The sequence below is a fragment of the Opisthocomus hoazin genome, chromosome W, assembly GCF_030867145.1.
Source record: "Opisthocomus hoazin isolate bOpiHoa1 chromosome W, bOpiHoa1.hap1, whole genome shotgun sequence".
NCBI classification, from domain to species: Eukaryota; Metazoa; Chordata; class Aves; order Opisthocomiformes; family Opisthocomidae; genus Opisthocomus; species Opisthocomus hoazin.
Window position 1 is genome coordinate 48,278,517 of NC_134453.1, and position 20,435 is coordinate 48,298,951.

General features: G+C 42.4%; 1 protein-coding gene across 8 annotated transcripts in view; it reads left to right on the forward strand.

Moving 5' to 3' along the window:
* LOC142365612 (single-stranded DNA-binding protein 2-like) overlaps positions 1–20,435 on the forward strand; it is a 270,478-nt gene that overhangs the window by 34,424 nt on the left and 215,619 nt on the right. For all 8 annotated transcript variants that reach the window (XM_075446555.1, XM_075446549.1, XM_075446550.1 and 5 more), the window contains 2 exons: positions 8,678–8,739; positions 10,432–10,516. In XM_075446555.1, the coding sequence (XP_075302670.1) occupies positions 8,678–8,739; positions 10,432–10,516 (147 nt within the window). The remainder of the gene's footprint in view (positions 1–8,677; positions 8,740–10,431; positions 10,517–20,435) is intronic.

A 20,435-nucleotide genomic window follows, 5' to 3' on the forward strand; every position in this document is an offset into this window, starting at 1 on the left:
TATATTAAGCATTTATAGACCTTTATATACATTTCATATTAAAGCTGTTCAAGCATTTCATTAAAATAATGCTCCTTTCATCTGCCGTTACTTCTGTCTCTAGAGCAGAATATGGTATGCATTTAAACAATTATTTTAAACAACTTTTGCAGGAAATAATGCTATGTATAGTTGTAACTGGAGGAATTTGGAATATGTAGAATGCCCTGGTTTCCACCTTGTTTTAAGACGAGCTGGTCTTCCTAACAGTGTTGTATGGATTTCTACAGAACCTTAAGTTATTTGTGATAGAGTTCCTTAAACATGCTGGCTTTATTATACTTCAAACTCTTTATTTTTATAGTTAAGGGCAAGCTGATGACTATGTCATTAATAAAATGATTGTGTGCTAATGGTTAACATACAACACTTGTAAAGAATTGCAAACAATCAGAATGCTTTCACAGTGTGTTCATGTTGTCTGATGTGTTAGCTGATCAACGATAAAAGTGTGAAGTCAAAGGTAAGAATTCTTTAACTGCATTTCCTTTGAAAACAGTGTTAAATAAACCAGAGTTCTCAGGTAGGGAAGCAAGCATAGATAGTATATCTCTACTCAATGGACTTTGCCAGTGCAAACAAATCAAGCCAAACTAGTTTTACATTTTCATTGCAAGGTGAGAGAATGGGTTATAACTCTGTTGTTACTCTGAAGTTAGTCAGATTTGTCATATTACCTCTAACAGTAAAGTACTCCTTGAGGATTCTAAAACATTTGCTCACTTCAGATGTGGAGAGAAGACTACTACCTGCTGAATCAGTAACATTAGTCCTTGTCCTGGGTTCGGCCAGGACAGGGTTAATTTTCACTGGAATCCAGGAAGAGGCACAGCCAGGCGGGCTGACCCAACCTGGCCAAACAGAGCAGGGTATTCCATACCATGTGTCGTCATGCTGGGTTCTGGTGGGGGGGGAGCTGGGCGGCGGGAACTCACTCGCGGCTCAGGAGCGCGCGGTGGTCCGGGAGAGCGGCTCTCTGGGTTGTGCGGTTCGTTGTTGTGTATTCTCCTTATCTGTATCATTGTTGTTCCTGTTCCCTTTGTTTGCTGTTCTGTTAAACTGCCCTTCTCCCGACCCACCAGTTTCTGCCTGTTTCTTTCCATTCTCCTCTGCACCCCGGTGGGGGGAGGGGCGGCCTCGTGGCGCTTTTGTTGCCGGCCACAGCCAAGCCATAACATTAAATTTGGTGCCCAAGCGTGGGGCGGGGATAACAGCAGGGCTGAGCAGCGTGTGTTAAAAGAGCTTTCTTAGATTTTGTTAAATTTTGTTACACACATTTATTGTGTTAGTTAAATAGTCGCCGGCAAAAATGTTTCTGACTTTGATCAAGTGGCTCTGGTATGTAAATCCGTACTTGCATTATGTGTTCGTTGCAGTGCTGTTCATTACCTCGGGGAAAAGGATCAGGATGACGATTTTGCTGTACTGTGTGATATCAACTTATGACATGATAACATCACTGTGCATGAGACTAGGCTTGTATTTGCATGCGGCACTGTGGTCATTTCCATAGCTCGGATCCTATGTCTTAGAATTTGTTAATAATCGAATTCAATCTGTGGGGAAAACTGGAGGGGATACCTTCCCCCCACTCTTTCGCCCCCCCTCTCTCCTTCAGGCCAGTCCTAACAGCTTTTGAGAATTTCGAGTACCCGTGGGAAGCTCAGGACAGCGTGTTTCTATTGTTCTGCCTCCTGAATGGGTTGCAGGTTTTGTTTAGGGTTAAACAAGTAGTTAAGAACATCATGCAGAGACCTGCCCCAGGGCCGGATAGCTATGAGTGGCTGGGTGTGTGGGACAGCATGGGCAAGTACCTAGGGCAGTGGACACCCCCGATGTTTTTAAACTCACCCCTGAGCAAGTGCAGAATCCGGACAAACTAGTAAAGTATCTGCAAAAAGTGTGCTGCCACCCTGGGAACTCCAGAGAGACACAAATCACCAAAACGTGCTGGGGTCTGGCCCATGCCTGCAGAGCCATATTCAACCTGATTCAGTGCCCTAAAGGGGAAAGGGGGGGAAACGAAGCGGCAGGCACTGCGACTGGCGCTGCACCTCAGCCAGCCCTGCAGCCCCTCCAGCCCAGCAGGCAGTCACAGCCCCCCCGACCAGCACCACCTCTGCTGCAGCCACTGGCGTTGTCCCGGCTTCCCCGGCGGGCACGGCAGTTGCGGCAGCTCAAGCTCCAGCCGCAGGCATCACAGCTGAGCCAAATAACCAACATGCGCTGGATGCAGTTGCCCCTGTAAAACTAAAAAAAGACGCAAAAAAATCAGATCGCTCCAGGAAGGATAAAAATGAGCCAGGGTCATTGCGGGAGATATGGACAGAGATCATCACCCGGTCCCTATCCCTGAGAGAGCTGTGAGACATGCGGAAAGATTTCAGCTGCCACCCAGGCAAGCACATTGTCACCTGGCTGCTGCGGTGCTGGGATAACGGGGCCAGCAGCTTGGAATTAGAGGGCAAGGAAGCCAAGCAGCTGGGATCCCTGGCCAGGGATGGGGGCATTGACAAGGCCATTGGGAAAAAGGACCAAGTCCTCAGCCTCTGGAGGAGACTTCTGTCAGGCGTGAGGGAGAGGTACCCCTTCAGTGACGATTTTGTATGCTACCCTGGCAAGTGGACGAATATGGAAAGGGGTATTCAGTACTTGAGGGAATTAGCTGTGCGGGAGCTGGTTTACTGTGACACAGACGATGAGCAGGTACCCACAGATCCAGATGAAGTCCAGTGCACACAACCCATGTGGAGGAAGTTTGTGTGGAGTGCACCATCCTCATATGCCAAATCACTGGCAGTAGTACACTGGAAAGGTGAGTAGGCACCAACAGTGGATGAGGTGGCTGTCAGACTCCGGCAATATGAGGAAAGTCTCTCTTCCTCCCTTGTCTCAGCTGTGGAGAAATTGTCCCGGGAGTTCCAGCAATTCAAAGAGGATATGTCCTACTCCCCACCTGTACGAGCCAGCATCTCAGATACTAGGGGCAAGCGTTTCTCTGCTCAGGAGAGAGGATACAGAGGCTATACACCACGGGGCACCCTGTGGTTTTACCGGCGTGACCACGGAGAGGACATGAGGAAGTGGGATGGAAAACCTACCTCAAGTCTAGAGGCACGAGTGTGTGAGTTGTGAGGTAAAACAATCACCAAAGGGGATTCTGTTAGGAAAAATGCTGCTCCAGTTGCCAGCAGCCAGCTCTCCAGACCAGGTAGGCAGTTTGATCTTGATTCCGATCCTCTGGAAGGGACCTCCAAGTCATTCTTACAGCAAGTGAGCAGCAAATTCTCCGACCAGGATTAGAGGGGCCCTGCCTCCAGCCAGGTGGAGGAAAGGGACAACCGGGTTCATTGGATGATGTGGATTCGATGGCCTGGCACATCAGATCCACAAGAGTATAAAGCTCTAGTGGACACTGGTGCACAGTGTAATTGAATGCCATCGGATTTCAAAGGGTCAGAGTCCATTTGCATTTCTGGAGTGACAGGGGGGTCCCAAGAGCTGAATGTATTGGAGTCTGAAGTGAGCCTCACTGGGAAGGAGTGGCAGAAGCACTCCATTGTGACTGGCCCGGAGGCTCCGTGCATCCTTGGTATAGACTATCTTAGGAGAGGGTATTTCAAGGACCCAAGGGGATATCAGTGGGCTTTTGGCATAGCTGCTTTGGAGACGGAAGTTAAACTGCTGTCCATTTTGCCTGGTCTCTCGGAGGATCCTTCCGTTGTGGGGTTGCTGAGGGTTGAAGAACAACAGGTGCCAATCGCTACCACAACGGTGCACCGGCGACAATATCGTACCAACCGAGACTCCCTGATCGCCATTCATCAGCTGATCCGTCAACTGGAGAGTCAAGGAGTGATCACCAAAACTCCCTCACCCTTTAATAGTCCCATATGGCCAGTGAGAAAATCTACTGGAGAGTGGAGACTGACAATAGACTACCGTGGCCTGAATGAAGTCACACCACCGCTGAGTGCTGCCCTGCCAGACATGCTAGAACTTCAATACCAGCTGGAGTCAAAGGCAGCCAAGTGGTATGCGACAACTGACATCACTAATGCATTCTTCTCCATCCCTTTGGCAGCAGAGTGCAGGCCACAGTTTGCTTTCACCTGGAGGGGCATCCAGTACACCTGGAATCGACTGCCCCAGGGCTGGAAACACACTCCCACCATTTGCCATGGACTAATCCAGACTGCACTGGAAAAGGGTGAAGCTCCAGAACATCTGCAGTACATCGAAGACATCATTGTGTGGGGTGACACAGTGGAGGAAGTTTTTGAGAAAGGGGAGAAAATAGTTCAGATCCTTCTGAAAGCCGGTTTCGCCATTAAGCGAAGTCAAGGGACCTGCGCAACAGATCCAGTTTTCAGGAATAAAATGGCAGGATGGGCACCATCAAATCCCAATGGATGTCATCAACAAAATAGCAGCTATGTCTCCACCAACCAGCAAAAAGGAAGCACAGGCATTCTTAGGTGTTGTGGGTTTCTGGAGGATGCACATCCCAAATTACAGCCAGATTGTGAGTCCTCTGTACCACGTGACCCGGAAGAAGAATGGGGCCCTGAGCAACAACAGGCATTTGAACAAATTAAACGGGAGATACTTCATGCCGTAGCCCTTGGTCCAGTCCAGTCAGGGCAAGATGTTAAAAACGTGCTGTACACCGCAGCTGGGGAGAATGGCCCAACCTGGAGTATGTGGCAGAAAGCACTAGGGGAGACTCGAGGTCGACCCCTGGGGTTTTGGAGCCGGGGATACAGAGGATCCGAGGCCCACTATACTCCCACTGAAAAAGAGATTCTGGCAGCATATGAAGGTGTTTGAGCTGCTTCAGAAGTGATCGGCACTGAAGCACAGCTCCTCCTAGCACCACGATTGCCGGTCCTGGGTTGGATGTTCAAAGAGAGGGTCCCCTCTACGCATCATGCCACTGATGCTATGTGGAATAAGTGGGTCGCGCTGATCACCCAGCGAGCCCGAATGGGAAACCCCAGTCGCCCAGGAATTCTGGAGGTAATCATGGACTGGCCAGAAGGCAAAGATTTTGGAGCATCGCCAGAGGAGGAGGTGACACGTACTGAAGAGGCCCAGCTGCATAATAAGCTGCCAGAAAATGAGAAGCAGTATGCCCTGTTCACGGATGGGTCCTGCTGTATTGTGGGGAAGCAGCGGAGGTGGAAGGCTGCTGTATGGAGCCCTACACGACAAGTCGCGGAAACTGCTGAGGGAGAAGGTGAGTCCAGCCAGTTTGCAGAGGTGAAAGCCATCCAGCTGGCTTTAGACATTGCCAGTCGAGAGAAGTGGCCAGTGCTCTGTCTTTACACCGACTCTTGGAAGGTGGCCAATGCCTTGTGGGGGTGGCTGCAGCAATGGAAGAAGAACAACTGGCAGCGCAGAGGCAAACCCATCTGGGCTGCCCCATTGTGGCAAGATATTGCTGCCCGTCTGGAGCAGTTGGTTGTAAAAGTCCGTCACATGGAGGCCCACGTCCCTAAGAGTCGGACCACTGAAGAACATCAAAACAACCAGCAGGTGGATCAGGCTGCCAAGATTGAAGTGGCTCAGGTGGATCTGGACTGGCAACACAAGGGTGAACTCTTTATAGCTCGGTGGGCCCATGACACCTCGGGCCACCAAGGAAGAGATGTGACATACAGATGGGCTTATGACCGAGGGGTGGACTTGACCATGGACACCATTGCACAGGTTATCCATGAATGTGAGACATGCGCTGCAATCAAGCAAGCCAAGTGGGTAAAGCCTCAGTGGTATGGAGGACGATGGCTAAAATATAAATATGCGGAGGCTTAGGCAGATTGACTACATCACACTGCCACAAACCCGCCAATGCAAGCGCTATGTGCTCACAATGGTGGAGGCCACCACTGGATGGCTGGAAACCTACCCTGTGCCCCATGCCACCGCCCGGAATATCATCCTGGGCCTGTAAAAATAAGTCCTGTGGTGACATGGCACCCCCGAAAGAATTAGGTCGGACAACGGGACTCACTTTCGCAACAGCCTCATAGACACCTAGGCCAAAGAACACGGTATCGAGTGGGTGTATCACATCCCCTACCATGCACCAGCCTCTGGAAAGATCGAGCGGTACAATGGGCTGCTAAAAACCACTTTGAGAGCAATCGGAGGTGGGACTTTCAAAAACTGGGATACTCATTTAGCAAAGGCCACGTGGTTGGTTAGCACCAGAGGATCCACCAACCGGGCTGGTCCTGCCCAGTCAAAACCTCAGCGCCCCGTAGAAGGGGATAAAGTCCCCGTAGTGCACATTCGGAACATGTTAGGGAAGACAGTTTGGGTTAGTCCTGCCTCGGGCAAAGGCAAGCCTGTCCGCGGGATTGCTTTTGCTCAAGGACCTGGGTGTACCTGGTGGGTAATGCAAAAGGATGGGGAAGTCCGATGTGTACCTCATGGGGATTTGATTTTGGGTTAGAATAGTCCATAAATAAATTGTATAAAGTTAATTGTTAAATAACCCTGTCACTGTCTGTTATCACTGTTATAATTGTTATATGTTATACCAGTAGTAGCATAGTAAGAATCACCCAGATTAAAGAAGGATGGACTTTTTGATGAAAACCTAGCAGAGCACAGCGATGATGGGACTGGACCTGGTTTTCAACAACTGGCACCCAGCAACTTCATCAAGATCGACATCTCCAACCTGCAGACTGTGGGCATGGGCTGCACCAGATACATCAGCCATAAGCTCCGGATGCAGCAAGCGACCGCCCATCACCACACATCACCTCTCCTGCCATGGAAGACCGTTACGACAGATGGAGCCCGAAGTCATGGATTAAATGAACTCAACGGACACTTTAGAGTGATGATCCATAGACTAAGGGAATGATATCTGGAGACAGGAGAAGTGGTAGTGATCAACTGGACAATGGGGGACCTGGGCATGACGTAGACGGTATGGAATAAGGGGTGGATAATGTCCTGGGTTCGGCCAGGACAGGGTTAATTTTCACCAAAAGCCAGGACGGGGCACAGCTGGGCGGGCTGACCCCACCTGGCCAAACAGAGCAGGGTATTCCATACCATGTGTCGTCATGCTGGGTTCCGGTTGTGGGGGAGCTGAGCGGCGGGAGCTCACTTGCGGCTCGGGAGCCCGGGCGCCAGTCCGGGAGAGCGTCTGTCTGTGTTGTGCGGTTTGTTTTGTGTATTCTCCTTATCTGTATCGTTGTTGTTCCTGTTCCCTTTGTTTGCTGTTCTGTTAAACTGCCCTTCTCCCGACCCACCAGTTTCTGCCTGTTTCTTTCCATTCTCCTCCGCACCCCGGCTGGGGGAGGGGCGGCCTCGTGGCGCTTTTGTTGCCGGCTGCAGCCAAACCGTAACAGTCCTGTATCTTGTATGTTTTTCTTAGGAATTATTCTTGGAAAACCTTTTAGATAACTTTAGGGGTGTTTTTTTAACACTTTTTGTTATACATTTTTGAACTTAAATAAACCCGTCTTAATAGTGTAGAGATACAAAATATATCCTTAATAAAATTGTATTCAAAATCTTTTAAAAATAAATCTGAAACATGCTTTGCTAAAATAAGACGTATCAGCTAAATTAATAAGTGTGTGTATAGTGTGTACATGGCAAGGTTTTGGTAGCAGTGGTGGGGGCTGCAGGCATGGCCTCTGTGAGAAGAGTTCAGGGGCTGACCTGTGCTGGACACAGCTGGTTCCAGCCAGCTCGCAACATCCTCACTGCGGACCAAATCTGAGTCAATCAGCAAAGTTGGTGGCACCCCTGTGAAAACATATATAAGAAAGGACAGAAATGCCAGATGAGTGAAGGAGTGAAGGAAAAAAGTGAGAAACAACTGCACAAACACCAAGGTCAGTGAAGAAGGAGGGGAAGGAGGGGCTCCAGGCACTGGAGCAGAGATTCCCCTGTAGCCTGTGGAAGAGACCACGGTGGAGCAGATATCCACACTGCAGCCTGTGGAGGACCCCATGCCAGAACAGTTGGATGTTTCCTGAAGGAAACTGTGGCCCATGGAGAACCTATGCTCTGGCAGATTTTTTCCTGAAGGACTTCAGCCCATGGAAGGACACATGCTGGAGCAGGGGAAAAGTTTGATGAGGAAGGAGTGGCAGAGAGGAATTGTTATGTACTGACTAACACCCAGAGGCTCAGGGACGATGGGGGGTTTGTAAAGGGAGTCGGGAATGATGGAGTAAAGTTGAGCCTGGGAAAAAGGAGGAGTGGGGTAAAAGATGTTATTTTAAATTTTTGTTTTGTTTCTCATCGTCCTACTCTATTTTTTAAATGGCGATAAATTAATTTTCCCCAAGTAAAGTCTGTTTTGCTCATTATAGTAATTGGTAAGTGATCTCCTGTCTTTATCTCAACCCATCCTCTTTTCCCTCCCCCGTCCTGCTGAGGAGGGGGAGTGAGAGAGCTACTGGGTTGGCATTTGGCCTTAGCCAAGGTCAACCCACCACAATGTGATAAAGTAATATGTTCACCCAGATTGATGATGATAAAGCCTTTCATAACTACAAATTCTTTTAGTCTTCCTTTTTTACTACCTGAATAAATTATGCAATGCTTTTTAGTCACAGTGATCACAGAAAGAGTACAGACTGTTTTTACTGTTTCTCTTTAGATAAGATGGGAAAAAAACATCACACTAGGGGAGCCCCCAGGATTCTTGCACTCCTGGTGGTGGTAAGTGTCAATTTTCTTTTCCTGTGATTTTTAGAATATGCTATTGTGAATTCCATCTGGAGGCAAGAAATTCAGGTGAACATTTTAAAAAGGATGTGAAGATAAATATCAAGAACTATTTTCTCATAAAGTGTTGAAAGAACAGAAAATTAGATATAGGAGAGTATATAGATATTAGATATAGGAAAAGAAATATTTAATAATGGTTTGATAAGGCAGCATCTTTGAAATAAGATGGCCTGCATTTCTTTGTTGACCATTTTTTATTAAATTGTGCATTTAAGAGATCATTCTCTATATCCTGAATAACTGCATTTGAAATAAATAAATACAGAGACTCTGCAAATAGATGTGAGTTTCCTCAGTCTTTACTGCACATTTTAGTCACAGGAACAGCATATGAAAGCCATTAGCTGAACCCAAGCTACCAGCATCAGAATATGGGTAGGACACAGAGCTGGTGTAATTTTTTATACATGATGCTCCTTACATATATATTGGTGTCTAGAGAAAATATACAAATTTTACGTACATATGAACATTTGTATATATAAAATTCCCAAGGCAAAAAGAGACTGCTATTTAGCAGTGATTTGAATATGTACTGTATGGCTACATTTGCAAGAATTCAAAATTATGGAGAACACAGACAACCATCCATACAAGAATTCTGTACAAGAATTAAGCTGTAAGTAGTAAAGTAGTCCCACTTGAATATAAAAATCCATGTGATTTCTACAGCTGTGTGGAAGATGACATATTCTTTATTGACCTTTCTGCTTTTAATTAAGTGATGGAAGCCTGACAAGAACAACAAATTACTTGTATCTCTGATGCCTGCATTATCCTTAATTTTGATCATCTGCAGCAGAGTGGTCAATTTTTCCACAATTCTGAATTATGGTGCTAGGCTAAGATAGAAGGTTAAGTCTAAAACAATAAAGAAACAAAATGAAACTAACAAATTTTATTCTTTTAATTGTTCCAGCATATAGATAATTTCATTCTAGAAACTTTAAGGCTAACATTTCTGCCTTATTGAAATATCTTATATACTGTTTCTTAACAGTGCAGAGATACTTGTAGTGTGTTAGAATCGATTCATGTATAATTCCATTTGAGGCAGGGGAAGACTTATTAGAGTATCATAATTTCCTTTTATTCTTTCATTCTTTATCAACCAAGAGCTATAGGATAGCATACCCTTCTATTTCTTACCCTTATCCATACATTTGTTTCTCTAGGAACTTTTGTTTAAAGGACAGTATTGGAACTTGGAAGAACTCCCAGTTTTCATTTTCTTGCCTTTTCACAACATCACAGTATTACTGTATGAATCTGTGCTTTCCAGTGCTTTGTGGCAGTAAATTGCAGCAGTTGCAGAGGTATGAGGTTAAATGCAGAGCTTTATTAATTTGCTTTATACTCTGAAAGCTTGTATATTAGACTAGTTTCTTGGTTTATACTACAGCAGTTTTAAAGAAATGCAAGCACTGCTTGCTTCAGAGAATCAGATAACAGGACTTGATTCTTCATAGATGTTTTACAAAGCTGAATTCTTTCACAGAGGTGTTTTCAGCTCTTGGCTAGAAAGTGGTATGTCTATTTCACACATATATGTGTGGTGTGTGTACACCATAAAATCTATGAGAATTACAGTGATTTTCTCATATGTTACTTCTTAACTTGCAGTGTATTTTGGGATCTCTACTGTGCAGCTCCAGAAAGACGAGAAACATGTGAACATTCAAGTGAAGCAAAAGCCTTTCATGACTATGTAAGTTTTATGTATCCTTATCATGTTTTTATTAATTGCATGTATGAATGTAATAGAGAAATATTTCTGCAGGACGGTGGCTCAAAAATGCAGGAGTCCATCATATATAAGTAACTCTCATTTGCTTTCCGGAGATGCCTTAGAATCTAATCCTGTGATTACCCAGTGTCACATGGGAAACTCCCAGAATCTATCTCACAGGTCAAAGTACTGTCCCATATATTAATACAGAATGAAGGATGTCCTTCTCTCTCTCCCCCATGGACACATCAGCCTGGTCTTGGTCACAAAGGCCCAGGCCAAATAGAAGCACAGATATGTGCTGTCCAAATAACCATACCCTGTCAGTGCTAGAGGCTGGCTGAGCTGGGTTTATCATTCCTTTGGGCCATTCATATAATATAAAGAAGGAATATAAACACTCCCCCAATTATATAATTCTGAAACCTCTTTCCTTGAGTGTTTTCTAGGTCTGTCTTAAAAATATTTTCTAATTATTGCAGAAAAATATTTCTATGCATAAAATTGAAAGTAGGCTGCCATACCACAATGCCTTATGAACGGAAATTTGTAAAAATTTAGACAAATCAACTAAGTGATCAGTTTCTGTTGCGGCGGCATCAAGGACTCGACCAATATGATCCATAACAGTCAACTTTATTAGCAGAGAATGTGGATTATATATACAGCACTCAATTATGATTAGTCACTATACATAAACACTCGGTACAACACTCAGCTATGATTGGTCACTATACATAAAAACATCTATCAATAAAACACCCCGGTTACATAAGCAATACTCAAACTATGATTGATCATTATTCATAGAACGACTGTTTACCTGCAGCTGGCCTGAGAACGATTGTCTTTCCCACAGCCAGCCTGGGAAAGGTCTGTTTTCCCACAGCCGGCCTGAGAAAAGCTTTGAGGCCTGTGCTGCTTGAAGCCTGTGCTACTACAAACCGATCGAGTCCATATTCAGAGTGTCTGGGTTGCTCACAATATGTTCCTGTTCTTCCAGAATCCCCGCAAGTTTCCACTGTCTATTTAATTTCAAGATACTGACACAAACTGTCAAAATCTGACAGTGGCTCAGCATCCTATAATATGTGAACTAATGGTGATCTTGCCTTATTAATAGTTAACAATGCTATGTTACAAATGCACCATTAACACAATTAGAACTGTTAAGCATATTTTACTTATAGACTAATGACACTTTAATACCCTGTCCTTGGTGGTTAGATTTTGAGGCTGACTGGTAGAGGAGCTTGGATAGTTTTGCACAGTAGAGTCTATGCTGCATTGATTACTCACTTGTCATAATCAGTGAAAAAAAAAATGTATGAGAGGAGAAGTTGGGAACAAAATTATGAAGAAGTTTCCCAACCACTGAGATGTTAAGGTCAACCAAATTTGTAAAGCATATTACTAAAATTAAAAACAAAGTAACTATTGCAAGTACAAATTTATGCCATCTTTTTTACCTTTTCTGTTTTAAATATACAGTGGTTGAAAGAAATACAATATTGCAATAGCTTTGCTGCTATGAATGCTTGTTATTAGAGCAATGTTTAATTCCCCACTGAAGGAGGAATAGTCTTACAGGAGTAGATTATGACAGTAAGGAATGACTATAGTGAAGTAAATTTGTGGAGATCAGAATCCACAGTATGACAGTTGACTTCACCGGGCCATTGTGCACTCACAATATAGTGTGTATAACAAAAGCCAATGTAGTGGGTTGGCCCTGAATAGCAGCCAAGCACCCACACAGGTGCTGATTCACATCCCCCCTCTTTGTTTCGGGGGGAAGGGGGGAGTGAGATAGAAAGAACAGGTGCAAGAAAACACATGGGTTGAAATAAAGACTAGGAAATCACTCAACAGCTACTGTTGCAGGCAAAACAGACTCGACTTGAGGAATTTAACTTAATGTATTGCCAATGAACATAACCGAAACATTTAATTACTGATTTGAGTATTGGGAAACAAACTCAAACATTTAAACACTTAGAGAAAGCACCTTTCCTTCCCCTTTTTCAGGCTCAACTTCACTCCAGACACCTCTCCTCCCTTTCAGTCTTTGCTTCTGTAAAAAAAGAGAAAGATTTAAGATTGTTTGATGGAGGAGGGAAGTACTTGGGCATGATTTTAATGATTTCTGAAGTACTGTTGCCTCAACCACCTAAGTTGCTAGTCATTCTGAAACACACAGGTTGACCCATACAATTCTTAGATACAGAAAGATTTGATTACTTCTAAGTTTCACGGTTTCTAATTGCAGTAGCAAAAAATAGTGAGAAAAGTTGTGGGTTGATATAAAGATAGTTTAATAAGTGAAGGAAAAAAGAAGAAAAAAACCCCAACAAAACAAATAATGCAAAGGCAATCACTCACCGTCTCCCACAAGTAGACCAATGCCCAGCCAGTCTCTGAGCAATGGCTACCCTCCTCCTTTCCATTTTTATTGCTGAGCATGATGTTATATGGCATGGAATATCCCTTTGGTCAGTTTGGGTCAGCTGACCAGGCTGTCTCCCCTCCCAACTTCTTGGCCATCCCCAACCTACTTGCTGTGTGGGGTAGAGTGGAAAAAAGAGAAAGCCTTGATACTGCTGTGCAAGCAGTGTTCAGCAATAGCCAAAACATTGATGTGTTACCAACACTGTTTTAGCAACAAATCTAAAACACAGCACCATACAGACTGCTATGGAGAAAGTTAACTCCATTCCAGCCAGACCCAATACATATATGTATATATTTTTGTATGTATAATATATATATATTTGTCAAGCTAGTGAGAGAAGAATCTTTCATGGCTGACAGCAGGAACATGAAGTGACTCTCAAGGTGGATGCTGTAACTGTTTGCAATACTAACAATGTTAATCTTAGTAAAGATTATATAAATCACAGAATCACAGAATCACAGAATCGTAGGGGTTGGAAGGGACCTCTGTGGGTCATCTAGTCCAACCCTCCTGCCAAAGCAGGGTCACCTACAGTAGGCTGTAGAGGACCTTGTAAATTGAAAAAGCCTATAATCTATATAAAGCCTATATAAATGGAAAGGCCTATTTGGGCTTTAAAAAGATTATGTACATTCATACTAAGTGTAAATATTTACAGCACCTCCATATTATCTAAAATGGATTCTATTTTTATTTTCTACTGAGATTTGCAATTATAATTTTTTTTTTCTGAGTGCACAAGTTTCTGGACTCAGGTATATTTACATAATATATTTCAGGCCTGAAAAGAAAAAATGAATATCATAAAAGTGTGTATGCTGGCTCAAAGAAATAGGTTCTGTCCTTGAAGTTTAATGTAAATATTTTAGAATTATAATTAGAAATACTTTGTTTATGTTTCATGTAACTCAAGGGAAAAAACCCAAACAATCACCACCACCACTGGTGCTAGCTTAATATTGCAGACACTTCAGTAAGAATAGTTTATTTGAAGCAGAAAAGCCCCCATGTTTCATTTCCAGACATCTGTTACTTTTGCTGGAGGAAAGCGCCTATGAGCTTTGCAATTTTGTGAAATGAGTAATCATTTATATGAAAGCTCTGAGTAAAAATTTTGTCTTCACTGTAGAATGGGGTTTTTTCTTCACAGTGTCCTAAGGAGATCTCTTCATCTCTCTAGTTAAGGTCTTGTTTCTCTGGGTTTTGAATTGAATTATTCTGTTGAGAGAAGCAGGTTCCAATGTGCATAGTATTCTTGCTTACTTTCCATTTCTTTACAAGCTAAAAACTCACTGAGTTAAAAGGCAAAATAAAATGTAAATCTTGTTATTCCTCTGAGGAGGCTATTGGGTGTTAGAGCCATCCCTACCAACGAGCTTCTGATTTCCAGAAGTGGCCCTTTTCCTATTCAACAGGCTTGACCATTCATTTGCATCTCAGGACTCTGGCTTTGGAAGGACGGTACCTGAAAAGTTCGTTCTTGTAAATTGTTTTCTTTATGTAATGGGTAAGATCTTTTTACAGTCCAGAAGTTCTTATGCCTCCACATGGTGCTGACGTAAAGAGGGATCTATTAATTCTCACAAGTATCTATAGCAAAATCTTGATTGTTTTCCAGGTTAGGTTTTATTAGTATATTTTCCACAGCTCTTTGAATGATCACTTTTGGTATGAGTAATAGTCTCTTGTTTATTTTTATGGCTCCTAAAAGACTGCAAAGTAATTTACAGGATAAGAAAAAGACACATTCACTGTCCCAGAGACTGTACAGTCTCATAAACAAGTATCACACTTCCACCTGATTTGTTAGTATGTTTTAAAAGTAAGCTGTATGGCAGGGCGCTTAGCTTTACTTGAAGACTGTAGGATATCTTAAAGACTATGCTATAATCAGTTCTGTATAGATTTTTCCTTTTGAAGATCTGAGTGATTTCAACCAAATTTCTCTAGAGGCTATTGGGCATAGCGTTTGGGCATTTGAGATGGCTGTGCAATCTCTTTATGTTATTATTTCATTAGAACAAATTTGGTCTCCGGATTTATTCCGATGTTTTAAGGGGAAAAAAAAAATACCATTTTTTCCCCTTCTCTGTGTCCAGCTTCCTTCAGTAGAACTCAGAGGCAGTTCCTTGCCCTAAGCACCAAAAGACCATAATTTGTCATCAGTAGTACAGAAAATTTGAGGGTCTATGAATATTTTTACATCTTCTTTTGAAGACTGAAGATTACCACGAAAGGTCTATGAGAAAATATTCTCTGAATGCATCAGTGAATGTTTGTTAGAAGTGGCCATAAATTTGAAGACTTTTGTTCCACAGCTCAATGAAACTGTATTCTGCAATGAGGACTGCTTTATTCTAATTTCATAAAACTACATTTTTAATACTGGAATTCACACAAAATCGTCTTTTAGGTGAAGATTTTTGTTGATCTAAGCACATAATTTTTGAAAATGGGTTTTCTTGTTGTGTTCTTCAGGTGGTCTGAGTCCATAGTTAACAGCAGTCATAATGTTTTCCAGGCAGTCAGGCACAGAACCTCATTCTCTGCCACTCGTGCATATCAGGAAAGGAGGAATTCATAACCAACTTAAGCTGTTCATTTTCTTGACTTCCCCAGCTCTTGCTTTTGTGATCTTCTGCAGGGAGCCTAGATAGATAACTTGTACTTCTGGGTCCTCCCAGCTTTCTTGCTGAAAATTTTATTCTAGGTCTGGTTTCTGGTTGTCTAGTTCCATGGAACAGGGCATGGAAGATGCATGTTTACTCCTTTTGCTTATAAAACAACAACAAAAACTGAAGAGCAATACACAAGTACAGGCAGAGAGAAACAGAGAGTCAGAGACAATGTACAAAATGCAGAATTCAGTTTCATTCATGAGAAGAATGCCAAATTCTGTCACCATGGAATTGTGAAATATATAGATCCATGACTGAGATGAAAAGAACAGTTTTCAACTGAGCATTTTCTGAGTTATTAGTTAACCTTCCTGCAAACTCAGAAGAACCTTTCTCCATTGCTTTATTCTCTGTTTATGTTTTCAAGTTTCTCCATGGTCCTATGGGCTGTAATTAATATCTTTATCAATTAATATCTTTATTAATGATCTGGATGAGGGGGATTGAATGCACCCTCAGTAAGTTTGCAGGTGACACCAAGTTGGATGGGAGTGTTGATATGCTTGAGGGTAGGAAGGTGCTACAGAGGGATCTGTACAGGCTGGATCGATGGGCCAAGGCCAATTGCACGAGGTTCAACAAGGCCAAGTGCTGGGTCCTGCACTTGGGTCACAACAACCCCATGTAAAACTACAGACTTGGGGAAGAGTGGCTGGAAAGCTGCATGGAGGAAAAGGACCTTGGGGTGCTGGTTGACAGCTGGCTGAACATGAGCCAGCTGTCTGCCCAGGTGGCCAAGAAGGCCAGTGGCATCCTGGCTTGTATCAGGAATAGTGTGGCCAGCAGGAGTAGGGAGGTGATTGTGCCCCTGTACTTGGCACTGGTGAGGCCGCACCTCGAGTACTGTGTTCGATTTTGGGCCCCTCACTACAAGAAGGACATTGATGTGCTGGAGCATGTCCAAAGAAGGGCAGTGAAGGTGGTGAATGGTATAGAGAACAAGTCTTATCTTATTTTATCATCTGAGGGAACTGGGATTGTTTCATCTGGAGAAGAGGAGGCTGAGGGGGGACCTTATTGCTCTCTACAGCTACCTGAAAGGAGGTTGTAGCGAGGTGGGTGTCGGTCTCTCCTCCCAAGTAACGAGTCATGGGATGAGAGGAAACGGCCTCAAGTAGTGCCAGGGGAGGTTTAGATTAGATGTTAGGAAAAATTTCTTTACCGAAAGGATTGTCAAGCATTGGACCAGGCTGCCCAGGGAAGTGGTGGAGTCACCAATCCTGGAGGTATTTAGAAGATGTGTATATGTGGTGCTTAGGGACATGGTTTAGTGGTGGACTTGGCAGTGCTAGGTTAACATAGCTCTGAGAAATGGTTAAAGTTTAAAAACTGTTCATCAGCACAATCAAGCAGAAACAATTTGTAATGTCCTGGGATTTCCATAGAACTAATAAAAAATTTCCAATGGAGCCTTCTTCTAGACAATAACATATGACATAACTTTAGAGCGGAATAAACTTGGATTTATTTTAATTATGAAGAAAGTGCCAGACTTCAGAACACAGAAAAGTAAACTCATGGAAAAATCCATTATGGGCTAAAGCTTCTAGCAATTTAACAGTGCATCTAGCAATGTTAAAAAAAAAAAATTTACACCAGATTTTACCTGTATATTCCAAACACTAAAGTTTTCTGGAAAGTTGCAAAGCAACCTGAGCATTCCAGCCACTTCCCCTAATCTTCTGACCTCTACCTTATCCTATACTCGCTATCTTATCTCTTAGACCACTCATTTCTTCCTTAACCTGTTGAATCCTTACATACTATCCCTTACGTCCAAGCAAAAGAAAACAAAAAGCTTCCTCCTTTTGTCCAGTTTCACAAACTTGGCATGGGTTTAAATACAGGCATATATAAAAACCTTTTTAGTGTTCTACTGTGAAAAATACTATTTTTGCCACAGAACATTCCATGCAAGTCTCCTGTCATTAGAAAGGCTCTTATCTCCTATTGCTCTCAATGTAAATGAAATATAAAACATTATTTAGAAAAGAGGCACTCTTTCAGCATGTCCACTGCCTCTCTCAAAACAATGAAAGACCAGGGAGACAGTACTTCCTTATCCTGTCAGAGGCTTCCACTTAACTCAAAACCATTTAACTAATTTAATTCTAAATGCTGAGAAAATTAAATCTCCTGTTAAAGGATAAGTGTTGAAATTTTGGGGAGGATATATTGTTTTTTTCTACCTGAAAAAATCATTTAGTCCTCATATTAAAAGGAAAGCATAGCACAAAATTTATATATTTTTTTTTCCTGGAAAGAGAGGACTAGGACTTCCTAATAATGCAGTAATGAAGCAGTTATTATTCTCACACTCTTGTATTATCATTTGTTTTACATGCTTTTCATTGAGAAAATTGTTCCAGTGTGCAAGCCTCCCCCACAAAACAAACAAATAAAAAACCCCAGCAAATAATTACTACAAAATCCATTTGAATTCAGTAAGAGTTTTCAGTATTTGGCCTGTTTTACTGACACTATTACTTAATACCCTCATAAAGAGCAACTTTCTCTTTAACTGGAGATCTCATAAATGCTGGACACATAACTGTGTATCTTTAAGGTATTCAACATATTTGAAATTAACATTCAAATAATGTCTCCCACATGAAGCCTAAAGATAGTAATGTTTTATTCCCATTGTATATTTTGAACTGCAGAGCTGGCAGTTTTGGATTTCCAAATTTCTCAGTGCACTGTTTTACTTCAGATGATAGAGAAGACTGCACAGTGATTTCATCAAAACTCAGAAAAAAATTTTAACTCTTACTTAAAATGATTTTCACGCTAGTCTCATACTTCTAGCTCTATCTTAAGGGCAGACTCACCTCTTCTCTAGTACTTTAACTGCTTTATAAAGCATAAACAGGATATTTATGTAGCACTAAATCACTTTCAGATTCATATGCTTCAGCAAAAACATTTTGAATTAAATTCCTAAAATCAAGAGATGTAAAGGTCCTGAGAAAATTGAGTAAAATTTAACCTAACTACTGCAGTCAAGACTTTAAATAACGTTATTGAAACAGAAAATCCAAACATTTAAAAATAATATTGCCTATTTTTACAGGCTTGTTTTGAAGTTAAATCCATTACAATACTATGAGGCAGTGACATGTAATACCAATGGCATGCTATAATTGAGATTTTTTTTAAAAAACTGTAACTAAACTGAAATGTGCACACTCATATGTCAAGAAAGGCTTTAAAAACTAAACCAAACTTCACTGAGAATTCACCTTGTAATTATGTTTTTAACAACTACAGTCTTATGCATCTATTATGTATTTAAAGAAATAACTGTCCCTTTGGTGTAGTAATAACAATGAGAAGTATCTTAATATAAATCAGGAGTCTGCACTTGCAAAAAAAGCTAGATCAAGCAGGATATAACTTCTCTAGAGTCCCAGGAAGCTTTGTGTGTAAACTGTCAATGCCTTCCTCTCCCCTTAGCATCAGAAAAGGAAGCATTAAGGGTGGGACATTACTTAAAAGTCTTACAAAAAGTGTTAAGGATCACAGAGATGACAAAATAAAATCTATACCACAGACAAAAATAAATTTATTTTAGCCAGCAGAAAGAAAAATAAAAACCCTGTAATTATTGTCTTGCTACCTGACACAGTAGGAGAGAGGTAAAGTAAATGCATACACCATATAAATGTAAATATACAAGGATGGACTTTTTGTACTGCCTGGTAAATAACAAAAGGAGGGGGAAAAATCCACCTTAAGATAAAATTCTTCCTTAGAAATGGAGCAACTTGAAAAATTAAAACATTCTGTCATGGTTTAGCCCCAACGGGCAACAAAGGACCACGCGGTCGCTCTATCGCCCCTCCCCCCGCTGGGGTGGGGAGGAGAATGGAAAGAAAAAGGCAAAAGTCGCGGGTCAGGATAAGGACAGTTTATCAGGAAAGGATGCAAACAGTAGCAACAATGATACTGATAAGAAGAATATACAAAAAATCGAGGGAATACACAGAGCAGCTCTCTCTAACTGCCCAGCGTGTTCCCCAGCCGCGATTAACACCCCCCCCCCCAGCTCCTCCCACTCAAAACCGAGCATGCTATCAAATACCCGGTTTGTTTGGCCAGTTTGGGTCAGCCTCCAGGCTGTGTCCCCTCCTGGCTTCTTGTGGAAATTAACCCTGTCCTAGCCAAACCCAGGACACCTCCCTAGCATTTGAGGGAAAAGAATTCAATTACTGCCACCCATAGTCATAGAATCATAGAATCGTTTAGGTTGGAAAAGACCTTAAAGATCACTGAATTCAACAGCTAATCTAGCACTAGTCCACCACTAAATCATCTACACATCTACGCATCTTCTAAATACCCCCAGGAACGGTGACTCAACCACTTCCCCGGGCAGCCTGTTCCAATGCTTGATAACAGTTTTGGTGAAGAAATTTTTCCTAATATCCAATCTAAACCTCCCCTGACGCAACTTGAGGCCGTTGCCTCTCATCCTATCGCTAGTTACCTGGGAGACTTTTCTTCTAGCTCTAACAATAATTTGTCTTCGAGACATTCATAGGCCTTTAAGCAATAGGTCTTTCCTGTGGTGGTTTCAGAGCAAGTTCAGAGATCTCCTTTCATAACAGGCTCCTGAATTTCAAGAGAACTTTAAAGACTGTGTTTGTTTCAAAGACATTTGCTTGAAGTCTTTGTTCATTACAAGAATAAAATCACTCTACTGTGTAATTTTACACCATAAAAGCTTACCTTCAGTTGTATAGACCAACAGGCCAACGCCTGT